Source organism: Equus asinus, chromosome 4, assembly GCF_041296235.1.
Source record: "Equus asinus isolate D_3611 breed Donkey chromosome 4, EquAss-T2T_v2, whole genome shotgun sequence".
NCBI lineage: Eukaryota > Metazoa > Chordata > Mammalia > Perissodactyla > Equidae > Equus > Equus asinus.
Window position 1 is genome coordinate 110,409,118 of NC_091793.1, and position 20,552 is coordinate 110,429,669.

The 20,552-nt window shown below is 34.9% G+C and overlaps 1 protein-coding gene across 1 annotated transcript in view; it reads right to left on the reverse strand.

Annotated features, from left to right (window-relative positions):
• Positions 1–20,552, reverse strand: part of TLK1 (tousled like kinase 1) — a 136,957-nt gene that overhangs the window by 71,874 nt on the left and 44,531 nt on the right. The window contains exon 3 of the mRNA XM_014846602.3: positions 3,084–3,155. Coding sequence (XP_014702088.1) covers positions 3,084–3,155 — 72 coding nt within the window. The remainder of the gene's footprint in view (positions 1–3,083; positions 3,156–20,552) is intronic.

Genomic DNA, 20,552 nt, shown 5'->3' on the forward strand with positions numbered 1-20,552 from the left:
CATCTATGAATAGCATAGCCCACACTGTTTATGAAGCAGTCTGTCTGTCTAACTAGACACTGACCTCATGTGAACACAGAGACTGTATCCTATTCATCTTTATATTCTCTGTGCCTGGGCACAGAAGCCAGAATATAAATAATATGTAATAAATGCTTACTGAAAATACAGTGAATTTTTGGAGCAAGTTGGATAGATCTAGAGTGATGTAAAATACAGCAAAACAAGACCAATACCTTCCTACGTACTAGGCGATTTCATTAACAAAAGGAAAAACCTTTTTGTTCTACAATTGTACATTCAGAAATGAAAGAGAAATTCATATATGAAATAATTCATATATAAACTGAAAACAAAAAGTTCAGGTGAAGTAGATTCAACCAACCTAACAGTGAATATCAGCTGCTTTTCAGTTTTAACAGTAAAAGGATAGAAGAAAACAGGAGATTTCTGAGTGTCTGAAAAGAGTACTGGGTAGGAGGATAGAAACTAGGGAAAGGGGACACTGGTAAGCTAAAATCTTCATACATACCAAAAGGGAGTCAACAGACAATGACCAACTGATGAACCAAAATAGCAAGATATGCATGTTATTTATATTAAAATGTGGAAATAAATACCAGGAAGAAAAGCTAAAAGAATAGAGTGGGATGAGGTATGAGTGGCTGGTAGAGAAATGCTATTTCTTTTTTTAATAAACCTCTTAGTACTATTTGTTCACAATTAGAATAACTAATATTTAAAAAACATAATGGATCAGGGGATGGATTACCAAAAGAATAAAAAGACATCAGAAGACAATGGAACACTACATAAACTTTGCTACTAGGTGTACTGGAAAAAAAGTACTACTATCCTGCAATTGTTTACTCTCAACAACTTTACTTAATGACCTATGAATATCTGTATTTTGAAGCGTATGAAATTCGCCACAAAGGAATTCATTAATTAAGGTATCTAGTATAGAAACAAAACCTGGGAATCATTTTTCTGATAAGTAGCTTCTTACATGGAAAGAGAAAGCAACAACAAAAAAGAATTGTTTCTTCAAATCTAAAGGAAAATGGATAACCTGTAGTCATTTCCAAAATATCAAGAGACCTGACGTAACCATTACTTTGCAAAAATTCCACATATAGAACACAGAACAGCAAAGGCCAAAGTACTCTTTTTCTAATGCTGCCCCAAATGTCAAAATTTCTATACAAATAAAGCTAAGTGTATCCAATAGTTAACCAAATCGTATTTCACTACGAATGTCACTATGGTCTTTAAAGAAAAAAGCCCAACATTTTAAACTAAAAACATAGCCAAAAGTGATCCTTGGAATTCTTTAAAGGGAAGTGGTATTTTTTTACAGACCAAGTCTTTGAAAAGAATTCAAATACTGAATCTATAACTTATACTGGGGATATGGCTACCTATAAAGAACATAGAAATACAAAACTGTTATAGGTGATCTAACATTTACTATGTTTTGCTATTAAAAAAACTTATCAACGAGGCCAGCCCCATGGCCGAGTGGTTAAGTTCACACATTCCACTTTGGCGGCCCGGCATTCACCAGTTCGGATGCTGGGTGTGGACGTACACAGCACTCATCAAGCCATGCTGTGGCAGTATCCCACATAGAAGAACTAGAATGATCTACAACTAGGATATGCCACTATGTACGGGGCTTTGGGGTGGAAAAAAAAAAAAAAGAGGAAGATTGGCAACAGATGTTAGCTCAGGGCCAATCTTAAAAAAAAAGAAAAAAACTATCAAAAACACCAGATTTGGTGAACAGAAAAGGGAAATATCTAAAATTATTTAAAACATTCTTGATATAGTTTTTGAAAACTCTACTTTGACTAGATCTAAACCTACAATTTTTAAGAACTTAGTATAAGTGTGTTAATTTGCAAAAACTAAACTGCAATAATCTGGTGCTACAGGGCCTACTGCTTACCTCAAGGGAACCTACTGCAGATAAAGTCCCGTCACTTGCACAGTCCTTTCAGCTGCCTGCCAGTTGTCTCTGCGGAAGGGAAAGCCTGATGAGTGAGGAGCCCTATTCCACACTCCTTTGGAGTGTCAGGGTGCCTACATAGAACTACACAAAACTGTCTGTCTAGAGATTCCTAGATGCTTTCTAGGAATAACACAGGGCTTAACAAGATGCCACCTTTGACATTCCCTTTCCACTGAACACCAAAATCAAATGGCTAAGAGTTACTGAGTGCTAACGACCTATTGGTATTATCAAGGTGATATATCTACACTAACCCAAGCAGAAAAAAAGTTAAAATGGATCAAGTAGAAGTAAGTTAACAATGACAGGGAAAACACACACACACACACAATACAAATGTTGAAAAGCAGGTGACAGAACTCTGTTATCTGAGAAAAGGAAATATTACAGGCTGTATCCACAAAAGGTGAAGTTGTAGCATCAAGTGAACTGCTAAGCCCCAAAGAAGTTCCTGTGTACACATTTTAAAAAGATGTCATCAGTTATATCATGCTCAATGTGAACTATACTGTGGATCCAAATGTCTACTTATACAATCCCATGTACTTTCCTAGTGGAGTCAAGTAAGTGGGTGGGAGGGGAGGGTATTTTTCAGATATTTTTAAATATGAAAAGTAAAAAACAGCAGCATGAAATTCCACAAAAAATTTCAAAAGGAGAAAAAAGTGTTTATCTCAGAAAGTAAACAAACCCTTACTCAGGATCAGACTAAGAGGGAAGCATAGAACAAGAAATAATAGAAAACTGTGAAACAACGGATTTTGAAAACCACTTTCATCTCTTAGAATTACGAACGGCTGTAACTGTCTTCCATTAAGAACATCTATACCACTAACACACAAGTTCAGCTACAGAACCAAAGAAACTATATTTTCTTTCTAATGCCAAATACAGTCTTCAGTCTGAATGCCATGCTTCAGAAGGCAGAATAAAATGCTCCTACAAGAAACGCAAAAAGCATTAACCTTTAGCACAAGGATTGATGGGGAAAAAACCTACTTTAAAAAAAAAAAAAGATGATTCCAGCTTTTAACTTTAATAGCACCATATTTTAAATGAAGTTACTTACCTCTGACTCTTTGTCACTTAAAGATCCCAAGCTTCCAAAACTGTGATTAGAGCTTTCATTATTTGTTGAGGCCTGTTAAAGATTAGTAAAAAGATAAAAATTAGGAGTAATTTTAAGTGAAACATATTACAAAGTAAATAATCTGTCTTCATAAATGAAAATAAAGTATGATTCCTTTAAGCAAGAAAGTCAAATGAAGTAAAAGTAAGAAACATCAACTTCTTAAAACTATAAATATCTTGGAAAGTTTTATCAAGTCAAGAAAGTTCTGCTGTGTTTCAGGAACTGACTTGTATTAGCTGATTTTTTAGAACACCAAATTCAGGAGCAAAGGAATTGGGCTTTTGTTAGAATAAAAAAATCTTTAAAATTACTACCCAATGTATAAAAACTAGTGCTTCCTTTAGCCAAAAGTATTATTTGTGCTCCTTAATTTCCTTCACAATCTTATCAAATTCCATCATATCTCATCCATACCCTTTGCCTCTCTTCATATTAACAAACTGGACAACTCCTGGTTTTCTGTTTGTTTTGGCTTAGTCTTTTAAGAAAATCATTTACTATCCTGACCGCTTTAATTGCTTCACTCAAGAGTTTCTACATTTCTGCTACAGTATTTTTGAACTGTGACAGAAATGAGCTATCATTCTGTAGGATGACATTTGCTATGTTTCCAATATGTTTCTATGATGCTTATTATTTTGTGGACTTTTTGGACCATTAGTACATTATATCAATGTCTTCCAGGAATGTTTAGACCAAAGGATGACAGACTATGGCATATAAGCCAAAGATGATGCATGAACGAACTTCATGTATCGGCAGGCCAGCTGATATCCCTGTTTCCCTTCAATTTCTAAGAGTAGCTGCTAATCCTACTATTAAAAGGTTGCAAATTGGCCTATAATTACCCTTAGAGTAATTTCCAAACTGATTACTCTGAGTCATTGCATACATGTCCAGTACTATTCTGGACTCTGTAATGGCTGTTTTCAACACAAAATAGCACTCCAACTGATTAAGATTCAAGCACTATCTGGAGGAAGTTATAATCTAATTAGGGTGAAATTATTAAACTGAAAACAAAGAACACCATAAACAACAGTTAAGAAGTGATAAATTAGGGGCCGGCCCCCCGGCCAAGTGGTTAAGTTTGAGCACTCCACTTCAGCAGCCCAGGGTTTCACTGGTTCAGATCCTGGGCGCGGACACGGCACGGCTCATCAAGTCATGCTGAGGTGGCATCCCCCATGCCACAACTAGAAGGACTCACAACTAAAAATATACAACTATGTACTAGGGGGCTTTGGGAAGTAAAAGGAAAAATAAAATCTTGAAAAAAAAAAAAGAGTGTAAATTAGAAAGATTTAGGAAGAATTCAGGCAGTGGCAACATTTCTGAGCAACCCTAAAATCTCACATAAAACTGGGTGACAAGGATCTCCACAAATTCCCCCAAAACAGCAGGTGGAGACAAATCACCAACAACCATAGGACCTGCATGGTAGGAGAGGAAGCAGAAGGAAACAGAATGTCTGACAGATCTGAGAACAGAGACTTCCAAAACAGCAACAGCAAACTGACCAGAAGGTCAATTTAAGTAGAAGCTGTAATTGGAAGGGTTTCTGCTTCTTCCAATAGTGACTAAGTACAAGGGATCCAAGGTGAAGTCGGAAGAAGTTGGAGCAATCTAGCCGCTGTGAACTCTTGAAACCGATCCTTCACTAAGGGAGTCACAAATGAGGATAAACTACTGGGAATGAAATAAAAATTGATTACAATAGGTACAATGAATATAAAGAAAAGAGAATATCCAGATAGAAGTTGGGAAGGGAGTAAAGCCTAGAAATTTCAGAAAGCAAATGCCACACTTTTGAAGACTGCCCAAAAACAACAGCAGAGTGAGCTCTGTAAGAAAAGCCATCCTAAACCCAAAAAAGTAAGCAACAGAAGATGACATAGGTTAATCCCATGAAGTTATTATAAGAAGAAAATAAAAAGAAGATACAGAATAATATCCTGTTAATAAAAACATACCAGGAACACATATCCACAGAATAGATGATAATTGTAACCTACTATTTCAAAACGCGCCGTCTGTCAGTTGTCACACTGGCAACTGAGTTACTGTGATGCTGAAAGCTATGCCACCTGTATTTCAAACACAACAGGGTGATCCATGGTGGACAGGTTTCAGTGGAGTTTCCAGACTAAGACAGACTAGGAAGAAGGATCTGGTCACTCACTCCCGAAAAAACTGGCCATAAAAATCCTACGAAAAGCACAAACCATTGTCTGATATAGCACCAAAAGGTGAGGATGGTGCAAAAAGACTGGGAAGGGTTCTGCTCTGCGGTACAGAGGGTCCCTCTGAGTCAGAATTAACTTGACGGCACTAACAACAAATTTCAAAATGAGCTAAAAGACGTTACAAAAATACCAAGACATAAAAGAATAACATAAATCAGATTTCAGAAAACTCATAAATAATGAAACAGAACTCAGGCAAGCATAAGAAATTGAAAAAAATAATAGTTTCAGAAATGAAGATTAAGCCTGAATGAACCCAAGAGAAAACACATACAACAGATAATGCTCTCAGAGAACTAGAAGATAAAAAGGAAGAACATATTGAAATCAAAAGAAATGAAGACAGAAAAAGGATTTGAGAGAAAGCAACTAATGAAGTAACAAAGATCCACCATTCAGATAATAGACATCTTTAAAGAGCACTATCAAATAGTAAAAACTGTAATTCAAGAAAACGTTCTTGAAAATTTTTTATTTTAAATTGAAACTGACTGAAAGAGCACAAAGTACACCTGAGAATACCAACCCAGAAGGCCAACATCAAATTTTTCGAAGGTAACACTTTATCCCAGAAGAAAATCAACTAACATATTTAAGATATTCATGGAAAGAAAATGTGAATAAAGTGTTTTATATTCAGCAAAACTGATTTTTAACAAATAAGGCACAGATAAACTGTTATTAAAGTGCTAGAAATCAGGAAATATTGCTCCCTTGAGACCTTCCAAAGAATCTACAGGCTTTAAACAACCAAAATGAATAGAGTTTCAACCTAAGAACTGACGGCAAGCAATAATATTATTTACTTGTTGATAAAGACTAAATGAGAAGTACAAGGAAGAAAGCATAAAATTTTATGGCTAAATGCACAAAGTTGTTAAAAATACAACGTTTTAAAAACTAGGGAATAGAAATTTATGGAAAACACAAGGAAAAAAAATTTTTGACTGTTTCCAGTAATCATTTTGGTCATTGTGATAGTACCAGTGTACAAGTATTGTTATTTTAAACTGCTCTGTGTGTGATATACAGAAAGAATAAATAATTGTGTGACATTCTAATTCTATCATTTGCTTTATGCCCTTAAGAACCACAATTCTTGGTATAGAAGAAGATACAGATGTAAATAAAAACCTAACTGTTCTGATTTGAATTGGAAATAATAATATAAATTCATGAGATATTTTTACCTTTTTAAAATGAACAGTAAAAAACTATAGATTCTGCTACAAGTAATAACAGAATACCTCTTAGCAGACCAACATTCCCAGAGATAACTATAAATTCTGGAAAAAAATATAAAAAACCACCCCCTAAAGGCTCTTGAGCAACTGAAAGTAGGCAGAATCTGGACAGGAGACAACATTTGGAAGAAGGGAATAGAACTGGGTGGGTTTCCTGTTTTTACAGCTTTTGCCTCAGGGAAGGCCCCTAGTCTGAGCTGCACAGAGCAGCTGAAACCTGGATCAAAACATGCAGTATTACTGGCTTGAAAAACCAGGGTTTGAAAAAAAAAAAAAACCCCAGAGTTTGGAGCTACCACAGCAACTGAAAAGTGAGACGGCATATGCTGGAAAATAAAGAACCACAAAGAGAGAGTTTCAAATTCTGCATATTAACTCTACCCATGTCTCTGGCTGGTTACTGATCTATGCAAGAGTGGAACAGACTCTCAGCACTCCAGATAAGGCTAAAACAACCGAACAGAGACGTCGGCTGCCGTCCCCTTTGAGGAGACAGAGCTTAGATTTTAGTCCAGCCAAGTTAACTGCTTGCTAATACAAATAATAAGCAAAAAATCAACAGTCTCCAAAAGAATATGCCAAATCCCAGATTCACTAAAATGTGTCATTCACAGCATGCAGGATATAATACAAAATTTCTAAACATATGAAAGAATAAGAAAATGTGACCCATACTCAAGAGAAAAGACAGTCAATAGAGACCAACCACAAGGTAGCCCTGATATTGAAATTAGTAGAAAAAGACCTTAAAGCAGCTACTGTACATATGCTCAAGAGGACAAAGGAAAATACACTTGTAATAAATGAACAAACTGCAAATCTCAGCAGAGAAACAGAAAAACAAAAAAGAGCCAAATGGAAATCCCAAAACTGAAAAATTCACTCTCTAAAATAAAAAATCCACCAAATGGGCTTAACAGCAGCATGGAGAAAGTACTGAAGATATAGCAAAAGAAATTATTCAAACTAAAGAATAAAGAGAAAAAATATTGAAAACTAGTTGTCTGTTGGACACTATTAAGAGTCTAACATACATGTATCTGGAGTCATAGAAGGAGAGAAAAAGGAGCAGAAAAAAATTTGAAGAAATAAGAGAGAAAATTCCAAAACTTGGTGAAAGATAAATTTACAGATTGAAGCAGCTCACTGATTCCCCCAAGCAGGATAAGTACAAAGAAAAGCATACCTAGGTACATCATAGTCAAACTGCTGAAACCCAAAAATAAAGAAAAAAATTTCACCACAAAGAGATATCACCTCACACCTGTTAGAACAGCTATTATCAAAAAGACAAGAAGTAACAAGTGTTGGCGAGGATGTGGAGAAAAGGGAACCCCTGCGCACTGGTGGTGGGACTGTAAATTGGTATAACCACAATGGAAAACAGTATGGAGGTTCCTCAAAAAATTAAAAATACAACTACCACATGATTGAGCAATTCCACTTCTGGCTATTTATCCAATGAAAACGAAAACACTAACTCAAAAAGATATATGCGCCTTCATGTTCACTGCAGCATTATTTACAATAGTGAAGATACTGAAGCAACCTAAGAGTCCATTAATGGACAACTGGATAAAGAAAATATAATATGTATATATATACACACACAAACACACATATACATAGGACTAGTATTCAGCCACAAAAAAGAAGGAAATCTTGCCATTTGTGACAACATGGATGGGCCCTGAGGTCATTAGACTAAGTGAAATAAGTCAGACAGAGAAAGACAAATACTGTAAGAATTCACTTACATGAGAAATCTAAAAAAAAACCAAAGCAAAACTGAGCTCACAGATACAGAGAACAGATTGGTGGCTGCCAGAGGCAGGGGTTGGGGGTGGGCAAAACGGGTAAAAGGAATCACAAGGCACAAACTTCCAGTTAAAAAATAAATAAGTTATGGGGACAATGTACAGCATGGTGACTATAGTTAACAATACTGTATTGCATATCTGAAAGTTGCTGACAGTAAATTTTAAAAGTTCTCATCACAAGAAAAGAAAAAGCTCCTAGAAATTAAAAATATGATAGACGAAATGAAAAGAAGAAAACCAGATGGACTCAAAGATAAAGCTGAAGAAATCTTCCCAGAAAGAGACGAAAAAAATTTAAAGAAAAAAGAAAACTAGAGAATCAGTCCAAGAGGTCTTGGTCCAAATAACGAGAGTTCTGGAAAAAAGAAAAAGAAAAGGAAAAAGAAAAAGACAATCAAGGAGCTGAAATTATCAAAGAAATAATTCAAGAAACTTTTCCAGAACTCAAAAGCATGAGTTTCTGGAGTATAAGGACACATTTTTGAGCCAAACACACTGGTTCAAGGAAGACTCACACCAACGTACATTAAAATGAAAATTTTAAATGCCAGGGATTAAAGTGAAGATCCTAAAAGCTTCCAGAGCAGAAGAAACAGATAACTTACAAAGGATCAGGAATCAGAATGACACTGGACTGCTCAGCAGTAACACTGGAAGCTAGAAGTCAATGGAACAATGCCTTCAAAATTCTGATAAAATGATTTCCAACCTAGAATTCTACACCCAGACAAACTAACAACCAAGTCGAAGGACAATATACAAGGTCCCAAATACTTGACTACCCAGGTATCTTTCCCCAGGAACAGACTAGAGAATCTGCTTCACCAAAACAAAGAAACAGACCAAGAAGGAAGAAGATCCAGCACACAGGAAACAAGAGCTCAAACATAGGACAGACACAAAACGAATTCCCATGATGACCAAGAAGAAAGATTCCAGGATGACTGGCATCCAGCAGAAATAGAATCAACTAGCCTAGATACGAAGAGAAGAATGAAAAATTTCAGAGGAGATATCTAACGAAAAATAAGGAGAAAAATGAATAAATAATTTTTATTTGAAAATAGTAAAAGATTGACACACCTCTGCTGGAGGGCATGTGGATGCTTACACTGAATATGAAAAAAACTAAAGCAATAAATCAACTATTAACTCTAGAGAAAACAATGAGTTGTACAAAAGAAGAAACATAACCATAGTATCTCACAGATGTAAATAAAATTTATATACTTATAATATAAACAATGAAATAATGATCTAACCAAAAAGTGAAATATATCTAAATTAGGATGGGGTCAGGGAAGTTTCAGTATTTCCATAGCGGTAGAAAAGTAAATCATTTAAAAGAGTCAACTCCTCATATTCCATAAGTCAAAGTTAATAAATACCTAAAACTGAAAAAGACAAAGATGTATAATAAACTTATTTTGAAATACCGACATAAATAAAACAAAACATATAAAATATACAGCTACAAGATGAGGACTGCCTCTGTGAAGAAAGAACGTAGGGCTGGAAGAAGAGGATATGGTTCTACTAATTTTCATTATAGGCCTGGTAGAACGAGTTGGCATTTGAAACTCTGACCATGAATTGTGTGTCTTTTCTTTCTTGATAGTAAGAACTCTTAGCATATGCTGAGTATGAATCCTCCATGACTTGCCTTTTCACTCATATATTGGTGTTGCTGGAACACAGTGACACTTATGAAATGTTTTTCTTTATGGTTAGTGCCTTTTGTGACCCCATTTATGAAATCTGTCATTATTCTTATTAAATCCTAATTGCTTTATCTTTCATATTTAGATCTACAAGTCACAAGAGTTGAGGGTCAAGAGTCATTTTTTTTCTCATATGGATGTCCAATTGATCCAGCATCATCTATTATAAAAGAACACCCTTTGCCCACTGCACTGCAGTGTCACCTTTGTCATATATTAAGTTACTGTATATGAATGCATCTGTTGCTGGACTCTATTCTCTTATATTGGTCTATTTTTCTTTCCTGTGTCAACATCACAGTGACTTAATTCCATTCCTTGGTACCCAAGAGAACTGAAAACATATGTCTACACAAAAACTTGTACCAGAGTGTTCACAGCAGCATTATTCATGTCAAAAAATGGAAATGACCAAAATGTCCATCAACTGATGAACAGATAAACAAAATGTGATACATCAATACAATGGAATATTCAGTCATAAAAAGGAATGAAGTACTAATATATACTACAACATTCATGAACTATGAAAACATTACACAAGGTGAAAGTATGAATTGTTCAGAATAATCAAATCCATAGAGAGAGCAAGTAGACTACTGGATGCCAGGAGGTGGACAGTGGTGTAGGAGAGCAGGAGAATGGGAGAGTCGCTGCTGATGTTTATGGACTTTCTTTTTGGGGTAATAAAACTATTCCAGAATTAGACAGCAGTGATGGCTGCACAACTCTGCGATATACAGTTGGCCCTCCATATCCACGGGTTCTGCATCCACGGATTCACCAATTTTGAATCGAAAAGCCTACACTGGTTGCGTCTGTACTTTTTTTTTCTTGTCATTATTCCCTAAACAATACAGTATAACAACGAGTTACATCGCATTTACATTGTATTAGGTATTATACGTAATCAACAGATGATTTAAAGTATGTGGAAGAATGTGCGAATGTTACATGCAAATACTACACCATTTTAGATAAGGGACTTGAACATTCATGAATTTTGGTATCTGCAAGGGATCCTGGAACCAATCCCCCAAGGATACTGAGGGACAACAGTACTAAAAACCACTGAAACGTATACTTTAAGTGTCGATTTTATAGTATGTGAATTATGTCTCAATACAAAAAGATTATAAAAGTTACAAATTAATTGGGGGAAAGCACAGAGAGGGGAGAAAAAAGCTTGACAAAATCTAGTACATAACCATTTATACACTCAGGTATATATAGTATGTGCACATGCAAAACACACTCACAGACTTTTGAAGCCTTCAAAACAGAAAACAGATTTTTTTTTTGCAAATACCCATGGGGTATTTTTTAAAAAATAAAAGCAACACAGGCACATGGAAAAAAATTCATTACAGAAATATAAATTTCTTGCTCCCACAGAAGTCTCACTATTCAGAGGGAACCACTTTTTAAAAAACTGTTTCTAATTTAAGTTTTGAATAGGCAATATCAACAGGCTGCTTCAGTTTGTTTCTCAGAACCTTTCTAGAGGCTAAATGTTTACCCTAGCAAACTAAATACACATTCTCTGGTTCCTCTCTTCCTACTCAAAAGATAACATTACGCAGACTGTCCTGCATTGCTTTCTTTTCTGTTAATATATCTTGGAGAAATTTCCAAATAAACACATAGATAGCTTTTTCATTCCTTTTTTCCTTTGCTATTTCCTTTCTTTCAAACAGGTGCAAAGTATTCCACTTATGTGCTATATTTCAAAACATTCCTTTTTGACCCTACCGTGAAAGATTAAGAATTTAGTTCACTGGCATCACAGCTTCCCCTTCTTCCTGAAATATTTATATTCTTATTTTTCATTCTTCAAAGTTATTTTAACTTTAAATTTTTTTATTCTTTAAACTCTATGTGACTCCTATGTAAATAAGAAAATAGATCTTTACAGTTTTTAGCTCCCTCTCCAAACATGACAGCTATACATTTAACTTTACATCAGTACAATTTATAAAATTTACCTCTACCTTCTCTCTGCAATCCTAGAATACAGCCACAAACTCATGCCACAGGGATCTCAGGCAAGTAAAATAAACAGGTGAAGCAAGCTTGGGGTAAGAGAAAAGAAGTGGCATATAATGGAATATAAGTTCTTTCTCTCTCCAGTCAATTTTTGTTATCAATTGTGAACACTGAATTAGCAAATAGTGAATCACTGCTGCTAAGGGAACTATGTACAGGGTTACGTTCCTGAAAGCTTCTTGTCTCATTTTCATCCCAACCAATCAACAGGTAACCTTGTTTTATATAAAAGTGTGTTTCTGTTTAAAGACATCTTATGTAGTATATATTGTCTATTCATTCAGATGGAATTCATGGCCAATAGCACTGTAACTCATTCCTGACCAAAGCACATGTATTTTCTCCCTAAGACACATCACAGCCTTCTTGTGCGTAGAACACTAGACAGCACTTCAGCACTATTATCCTTGGAGTCCATTTTACACAGTGAAACTACCAATAAAAAGTATAAAAATGTGGCACTAAGTAAACTGCAAAAAGAACACTGGTTTACAGTATGAGAGCTGAAACACGCAGGCACAGTATTGTTTTGTTCAGCCCCAGGTGACTCAAATTTTTCACCACTTTACATATGCACAGGCCTTTGAATGACTGGGAAAGCAATTCAAGTACTGATTTTGAGGCTACAAATGAATTTTATCAAGTAGGCAAATTTGCAATTACCGAATCCTCGAATAAAGAAGACTGACTGTTGTGTCTGTATGTATATCTAACAAATTAAGCTTATAAATTATATTGCGCAAATCCTGTACAGCTTTGCTCTTTTATATATATTTGAACAGTCAAAATCTAAAAGTATATTAAAATCCATCACAAAACTGTATTTTAATAAATTCACCGTGTATTTTTATAACTATTTGATATATAAAAGTTTACAACTGTCATATCTTCTTTATGGATTCTTAGTCCCTAAAAAATATCTATCTTTGTATCATTCAGGCTTTTGTTTTTGAACAACGTTTTACTTGATATACATTCGTCCACTCGAAAATATTTACTGAGGGTCTTAGTACTGTTGTAGATGGAAGGAATATAGCTGTAAAAAAAAAAGATTTAAGTCCAAGTGCTTATGGAATTTACACTACAAGAAGGGAAGGAGACAATAAACAAATATATAAATATTCAGGATTATATAAGGAATCAACAAGCAGGTTAAAAAAAATTAAGCAGAGAAAGGGCTAGAGTGATATAGGTATCATCTTACATAGAGTGATCAGAGAAAGTCTCTCTGAAGAGGTGAGATTGAGCAGAAATTTTAATAAAGTGAGGGAGAAGTATGTTTGCAGCAACTGGCAAATAAACCAGTGTGGGTGCAGTAGTGGGACAGCTGTTAGCTGAGTAGTCAGTCTAGAGCTAGAGCAGCGGGTCTTATGAGGGCATGGTGAAGACCCTGAATTTTACTTTAAACGCAGTGGGAAGTCTTTGGAAGGCTCTGAGTCAGGGAGAAACTGATCTCAAATTTACACTCAGTTCTACTTTCTTTTTCTTTATGATTACCGGAAATATTTTCTTTCTACTTATTTCTAATCTTTGTCATTTTGGGGGGATGTTTCTTGTCAAAAGCCTACAGATGAATTCTCATTTACTGTGATAATATATACTTGTTTTATTTCTTCCATATTATATAATAGATAAAAATATAGTATTTTTCTTGTTTACTCGTTTTCTCTCCCTCACTTTTATTGGATTAAGTTTCTTTTTTTTTGAGGAAGATTAGCCCTGAGCTAACTGCTGCCAATCCTCCTCTTTTTGCTGAGTAAGACTGGCCCTGAGCTAATATCCGTGCCCATCTTCCTCTAGTTTATATGTGGGACACCTGCCACAGCATGGCTTGCCAAGCAGTGCCAGTCCGCACCTAGGATCCAAACCAGCAAACCCCGGCCCCCCAAGTGGAACATGCACACTTAACCATTGCACCACCAGGTGGGCCCCTGGATTAAGTTTCTTTTTACTCCTCCTTCTACACCCCATCATAGCATTTTGAAAGTTCTATGGACAGTATTTCTGTTGCTTATGCCTACTACTTTCTTCGTTTTATTTTTAGTAACATCTTACCCTGTTTTTCTCTATAGATATGTCAAATCTTAAAGATCACCTGTACTCCTAGATGATCTTCTTTCTCCTCTGTCCCTCCTCTCCCAGAGCACTATCACTAACAGAAATTTGATCCTTAGAATGCTTTTACTTCCACATTACAAACGCCTGAGCTACTATTATTAAAATTTGCCTATCCAATAACACTGCATTTCACCAGCACATTATCACCATCAATTTAAATAAAAACATTATAAGAGGGGCCAGCCCAGTGGCAGAGTGGTTAAGTTTGCAGGCTCCACTATGGCAGCCCAGGGTTTGTCAGTTCGGATCCTGGGCGCAGACCTACACACTATTCATCAAGACATGCTGTGGCGGCATCCCACATACAAAAGAGAGGAAGACTGGAACAGAAGTTAGCTCAGAGCCAATCTTACTCCTCCCCCCCGCCAAAAAAACACATTCTGAGAGTCATTGCTTACCACAGTCTCACATTCTGTAGCTTCACCTATATTTGTTTGTAAATTTAAATGACTATTCTTAAAATACAAGCTTACCTAAAAAGAACAGAAAAACCAACATTAATTCAATATCATCATCCAACATACAGTCCATACTCAAATTTGCCCAGCTGTCTCAAAAATGTCCTTTATAACTAATTTTCTCCCAATCCAAGAGCAAATGAGGATTCACAGATTCACACACTGCATTTGGCTGCTATGTCTCTTTTGTCTCATCTAATCTAGAAGAGTCCTTCTGCTTCCCTTTGTTCTTCACAGCACTGAATACTCTAAAAAGTCCAGGCCAGCTCTCCAGCAGGATGTCCCAGGAGTATTTCCTCATGATTAAATTCAAATCAAACATTTCCAGCATGAAAACTACAGGTGATACGTGTTCTTCCTATTGCATCACCTCAGGATGCACATAATGTCAGACTCTCTGCGACACTGCCAATGTAAAGTTTAATCTTGTTTATTATGGTGGTGACCAAAAAAAATCTCCATTTTAAAAGCACATTTTCTCTTTTGTCATTAATAACTAATCTAGAGCATGAAACTTTGAGACCTTGTAAATATACTGTTCTCCAAAACATTTCACTAAACAGTTTTAAGCATCCACTGATGATCCTTGCCTTCCTTAATCAAATTATTCCTAATAATATTAAATCAAATTAAATGTTGATTCTACATTCCTTCTACTTTCTAAGAGACTACCACATAACAACAAGCATACCTGGCTTGGTTCCTAAGTACCATTCCCCACTAAAATGAAGCAGGGCTCCTTGGAGGTCTGTTCACATTCACTGCAGAGACCAAAGTAATACTAGAGAGCAATGGTAGGAATGTGTGTGTATATACGAGCATAAATTTGGCAAAAATGTTTACATCTCTTAAATCCAGATAAAGAGTATGCAAGTATTCCTTGCACAACATTTCCAACTTTTCTCCAGGTATAACATTTTTTTCAAAGTAACGAGTTGAAAAAAAGGGGGAGGACTGCATAAATATCAGTTTGAGAGAATAGGAATAAATAAACGAATACAGAGTGTCATCATAATGTAACTTTAAAACATCAGGAAAAACTCCATTTGTGGTATTTACAACACATAAACAACTGTCAAATCTAAGAGGAAGGAATATACAAATGTTTACAGCAGCTTTATTTGTAACTCTCAAAATATTAGAAACAACCCAAATGTTCCTCATCTAGAAGAAATGTGTTAAAAGAAAGTATGGTATATTTATACAATGGAATACTATTTAGCAATAAAAAATAGCAAACTATTGAGAACATACAACATGGATGAATCTCAAATGAATGCATTATGCTAAGTTGTAGGAAGTCAGACTCAAAAGTCTACATATTGTAATACTTACTCAATTTATATGACACTCTTGCAAAGGCAAAACTCCAAGAACAAAAAACAGATCAGTGGTTGCCAGGGGCAACCTAGAGGAACTGACTACAAAAGGGCATGGGGGAATATTTTGGGATCTATTTTATATCTTAATTGTGGTAGGGGTACAGATTGTATACATTTGTGAAAACTCACAGAAGAAGTATATACTAAAAAGGGTGAATTTTACTACATGTAAATTATATCTTAATAAAAACCATGGGAGTGGGGGGAGGGGAATCATAACTAAACACTTAAAATTTGTACGTTTTACTGTACGTTAATTATGTCTCTATATAAATAAATACACTAATTCATTCAACTCAATAGCTGGAAGAAGAGCCACGGAGAAAACCCAAAAGAACAAGTAAGTAAATTATGAAGACAAAAATCAATGGTGGGAAAAAAAAACAGTGAAAGATTAGAGCCAAAATCTGAAATAGTCTGAAGAGCTTCTTTAAAATAGTCATTACATTAGTCAGAGCTCTGGCAAAAATGAATAGAAAAGGAGAATATGAAAGAATGATCAGAAAGGAAATAACAAAGGAAGTTTTTAAAAGTATTATAACTACACAGTAATACGTTTGAAAAGCTTAAATGAAATAGATTAATAAACTAAATAATATTAAAGAAATTAAAATGGTAGTAAAAGACCTCCCCTCCCAACAAACCCCAGGCCAACAGAGTTTTAAGGCGAATGTTTACCCATCTTCCCATGAACATTTCCTATCATATACAGGATGTTGAAAAGAGTGAAAGAGAAAGCAGCTCATTTCATGGGGCTAGTGTGGTACTGATTTATAAAACAGAAAATGTTCTGTATCTTGAGAGGGATATGGATTACTACAGGTGTACATGTTTGTCAAAACTCACTAAACTATTACTCTTCAGGTCTGCACATGTATTTCTCTTATAAGCAGATATGTAAGAATCCTAAATAAAACAATTTATCATGTATTAAATCCAGTAAATGTATTTTTTAAAATAGTAAATTATAATCAAGTAGGGTTTATCCTAGAACTGCAAACAAAGTTCAACATTAAAAAAGAAATTAACGTAATTCACCACATTAATAACCCAAAGGAAAAAATTTTATGATTCTTTCAATCAAGAACCAAAAAATATTTTCATAAAGTTCAACAGCATTTATGATTTTTAAAACAAACAAAAGAACAAAAACTTCTAAACTAACCAGGAACAAAAAAGCTCGTTTAATTTGGTCGTGGTCTTATACATAAAACCTACGGCAAACATTCTACTTAATGCAGAAACTTTAGATGATTCTTCTTGAACAAGACATATACTGAAGGTCATGACCAATATAAGGAATATATATATGAGGTATAGGAAATAAAACTGTCATTTTTAGAAGATACTTATTTCTCTTAGAGAAACCTAGAGAATCAACAAACTATTACAGTCAATAGAAGAGACCAACAGCAAGACTGCTAACATATAAGACCAACCTGTAAAAATCAAAAGCCTCCTAGTCAGCAACAACCAACTAGAAAATATAATAAAAAATACTTTAGCCACAAAAACTTTAAAGTATACAGGAATTAGCCAAAAAAAAAATTCATAAAAACTAACCAAAATTTCTTAAGAACTCTATAGAGAGAATTGAATAAACGGAGGGACATTTCATGTATCTGGATGGGACAACTTAACCTTATAAAGATTTCAGTACTCCTGAAATTAATCTATAAATTCAATGCATTCAGAATAAAAATTCTATTTGAATCTTTTAAGGAAAAAGATATAAATAAGCTATTATAGAGAAAAAAATTCCCAAGTGCCACCAAGCAAATGAAGAGATGCTCTAATTTTACACGTGGGAATAAAGATCCATAAATAACTGTCAAACTTACAAAAGAAGATTAAAGACTTGCTCTAACATATAAAAAAGACATACCAAAATACAACAGTATTTTTTTTTAATGTGATACTAGCACAAGAATTCAGACAGACTACAGGAACATACGAGAAATTTCAGAGACAGATGTGTATATATACATGGCATCTTAATATACGACAAAAGTGGCATCACTAACCAGTGGAAAAATACAGATGATTTAAGAAGCATTGTGGAGAAAACTGGTTTACTAGATGGACAAAAATAAAACTGGATCCCTATCAACATGATATAAAAGGTGAGGCCTAGATGAACTAAAGAGCAAATATGACAGTAAAAATATAAAATGAATAGAAGAAACTATAGAATATCTTGGTGGCCCAGGCATGGGGCCGAAGTATTTAACTCATAGAAGACCATCAGGGTCCACTGGACCCAATTTTAGTTTTTAAGCTTCTTTTTCCAGCAGTTCTAACTATTTGTAAAGATTAATATTTCAGTACTTCTATTCTTTCTTGGAAATCATCCAAACAATAAAAATAAAATTTATTTTCAACAGAATAAAATACATTCTATCTTGCAGTTAATTACCAGATGCCCACTGGACCTTTCATAAATCTAAAATACATTATGGGATCTTACTTTTCCCATATTTTGTTACTACATCATCCTAGGAATTACTTCATTATTATTTGTCATTGTTGATCAATTATTCCCAACCACACTAAAACAAACAAAAACCACTATGATGGTATGACAGGCAAAACAATGGCCCCAGTGATACCCATGCCCTAATCCCCAGGACCTGTGAATGTTACCTTATATGGCAAAAGGGACTTTGCAGATGTGATTAAGGGTGAGGACTTTGAATTGAGGGAAATTATACCCAGATTAGGGTGGGGCCAATCCAATCACATGAGTACTTAAAAGTGTAGAACCTTTCCAGCTGTGGTCAGTGGGAGATGTGACTTCCCAAGAGTAAGAGAGATGCAACACCTGCCGGCTTTGAAGATGGAAGAAAGAGACCACAAGCCAAGGAATGCAGGTAAGGCCTCCAGAAGCTGGAAAAGGCAAGGAAAGGGATCCTCCCCTAGAGCCTCCAGAAAAGAATGCAGCCCTGCAGATACTTTGATTTTAGCCCAGTGAGACTGGTGTCAGACTCCTGACCACAAAGAACTATAAGATAATAAATTTGTGTTTTTTAAAGCAACTTTGTGGTAATTTATTATGGTAGAAAATCAATACAGATTTAATGACCTAAGAGGATGATGCAATAGTGAAATAAACTGTCACCTTTCAGTCATGTTCTTGCGTTGCCCAAAGTACTGCATCATCTTTCAAGAATTTTAAGACTAGATACATTATCTTTGTAGTCTGATTTTAGGTTTCATTGACTCTAGACGAGAATTTAAAAATTTTCATTTTCCACCCAAGATGGTCAAGAGAAGAAAATAACAGAGGAAGACATTTTATAATTATTAGAAAAATCGGAAACTAAATACAAAAAGATAACAGCACCTTTAGACTCTAAAACAGATGGTGGTGACATTACTATATAAGTAAAATCTCAGAGTTGCCAAATGACATTATCCTAGATGAATTTTCTCAAATTCAACAATCAATGAATTGGACAATATATTTCTAAGGAAAAGGGAAAGATGATATTCTCATCAGTCATTCAACAAATGGACTTAATCATATGATATTCTGCAACACGAACCTGGATCATCTCATGCTCAAAGGACACATGATAATATCCTTCATGTTTTATGATGCTTGTGCACCAAAACTTACCTGATACAAAGAGGTTTTCAGTATCTTTAAATTCTTATTAAAATTCCTGATAAAGTTGTTTTTCATTATACCTTTATCCCTACTGCTATAAAATACTGGTAAAACAACTTAAAATACAAAAATAGCAAAAGGGTCTACTTGACCCTGATGGTTAATGGTGATGACTATTTTTCTTAGTATACCAAGTTAGTCAAAACATCAGAGGTACAGACCATAAGGCAAAAAATTGGTGAGTTTGATTACAACAAAAGCAAAGAGTTCTGTACAAGGATCTTATACAATGATGGATACCATGAATAAAGTTAATAGACATGACAAAATGGGAGAATTTATTTGCACTGTAGACAACCAAAAGAGAATTAATATGTAGAATATACAAGGAACATGGGAAAATCAGTTTCAAAAAGACAGTAATCCTGACAGTAAAACGGGCAAAGAATTGGAACAATTTACAAGAGACTCCCAAAAAGTTAACAGCAGATGAAGAAATGCTCAAAATAACTTGTGGTACAAGTAAAACAATGTGATGATATTTTATTAAACCATCAAAAATAAGGAATCTGGATGAGGCTAAGTGTTTCTGAGGATATAGAAATACTCATGCACTCTGCTGAAAGTGCAGATTAGTATTGTACAACTGTTTTTGTACAATAGCAATCTTGCACTATTTATTCAATTTTGCTCACAAAGGTCAGTAAGAGATCGAGCACAAGAAATTCAATGCAGTATGAGGTAGTGGGGAATTGAAGACA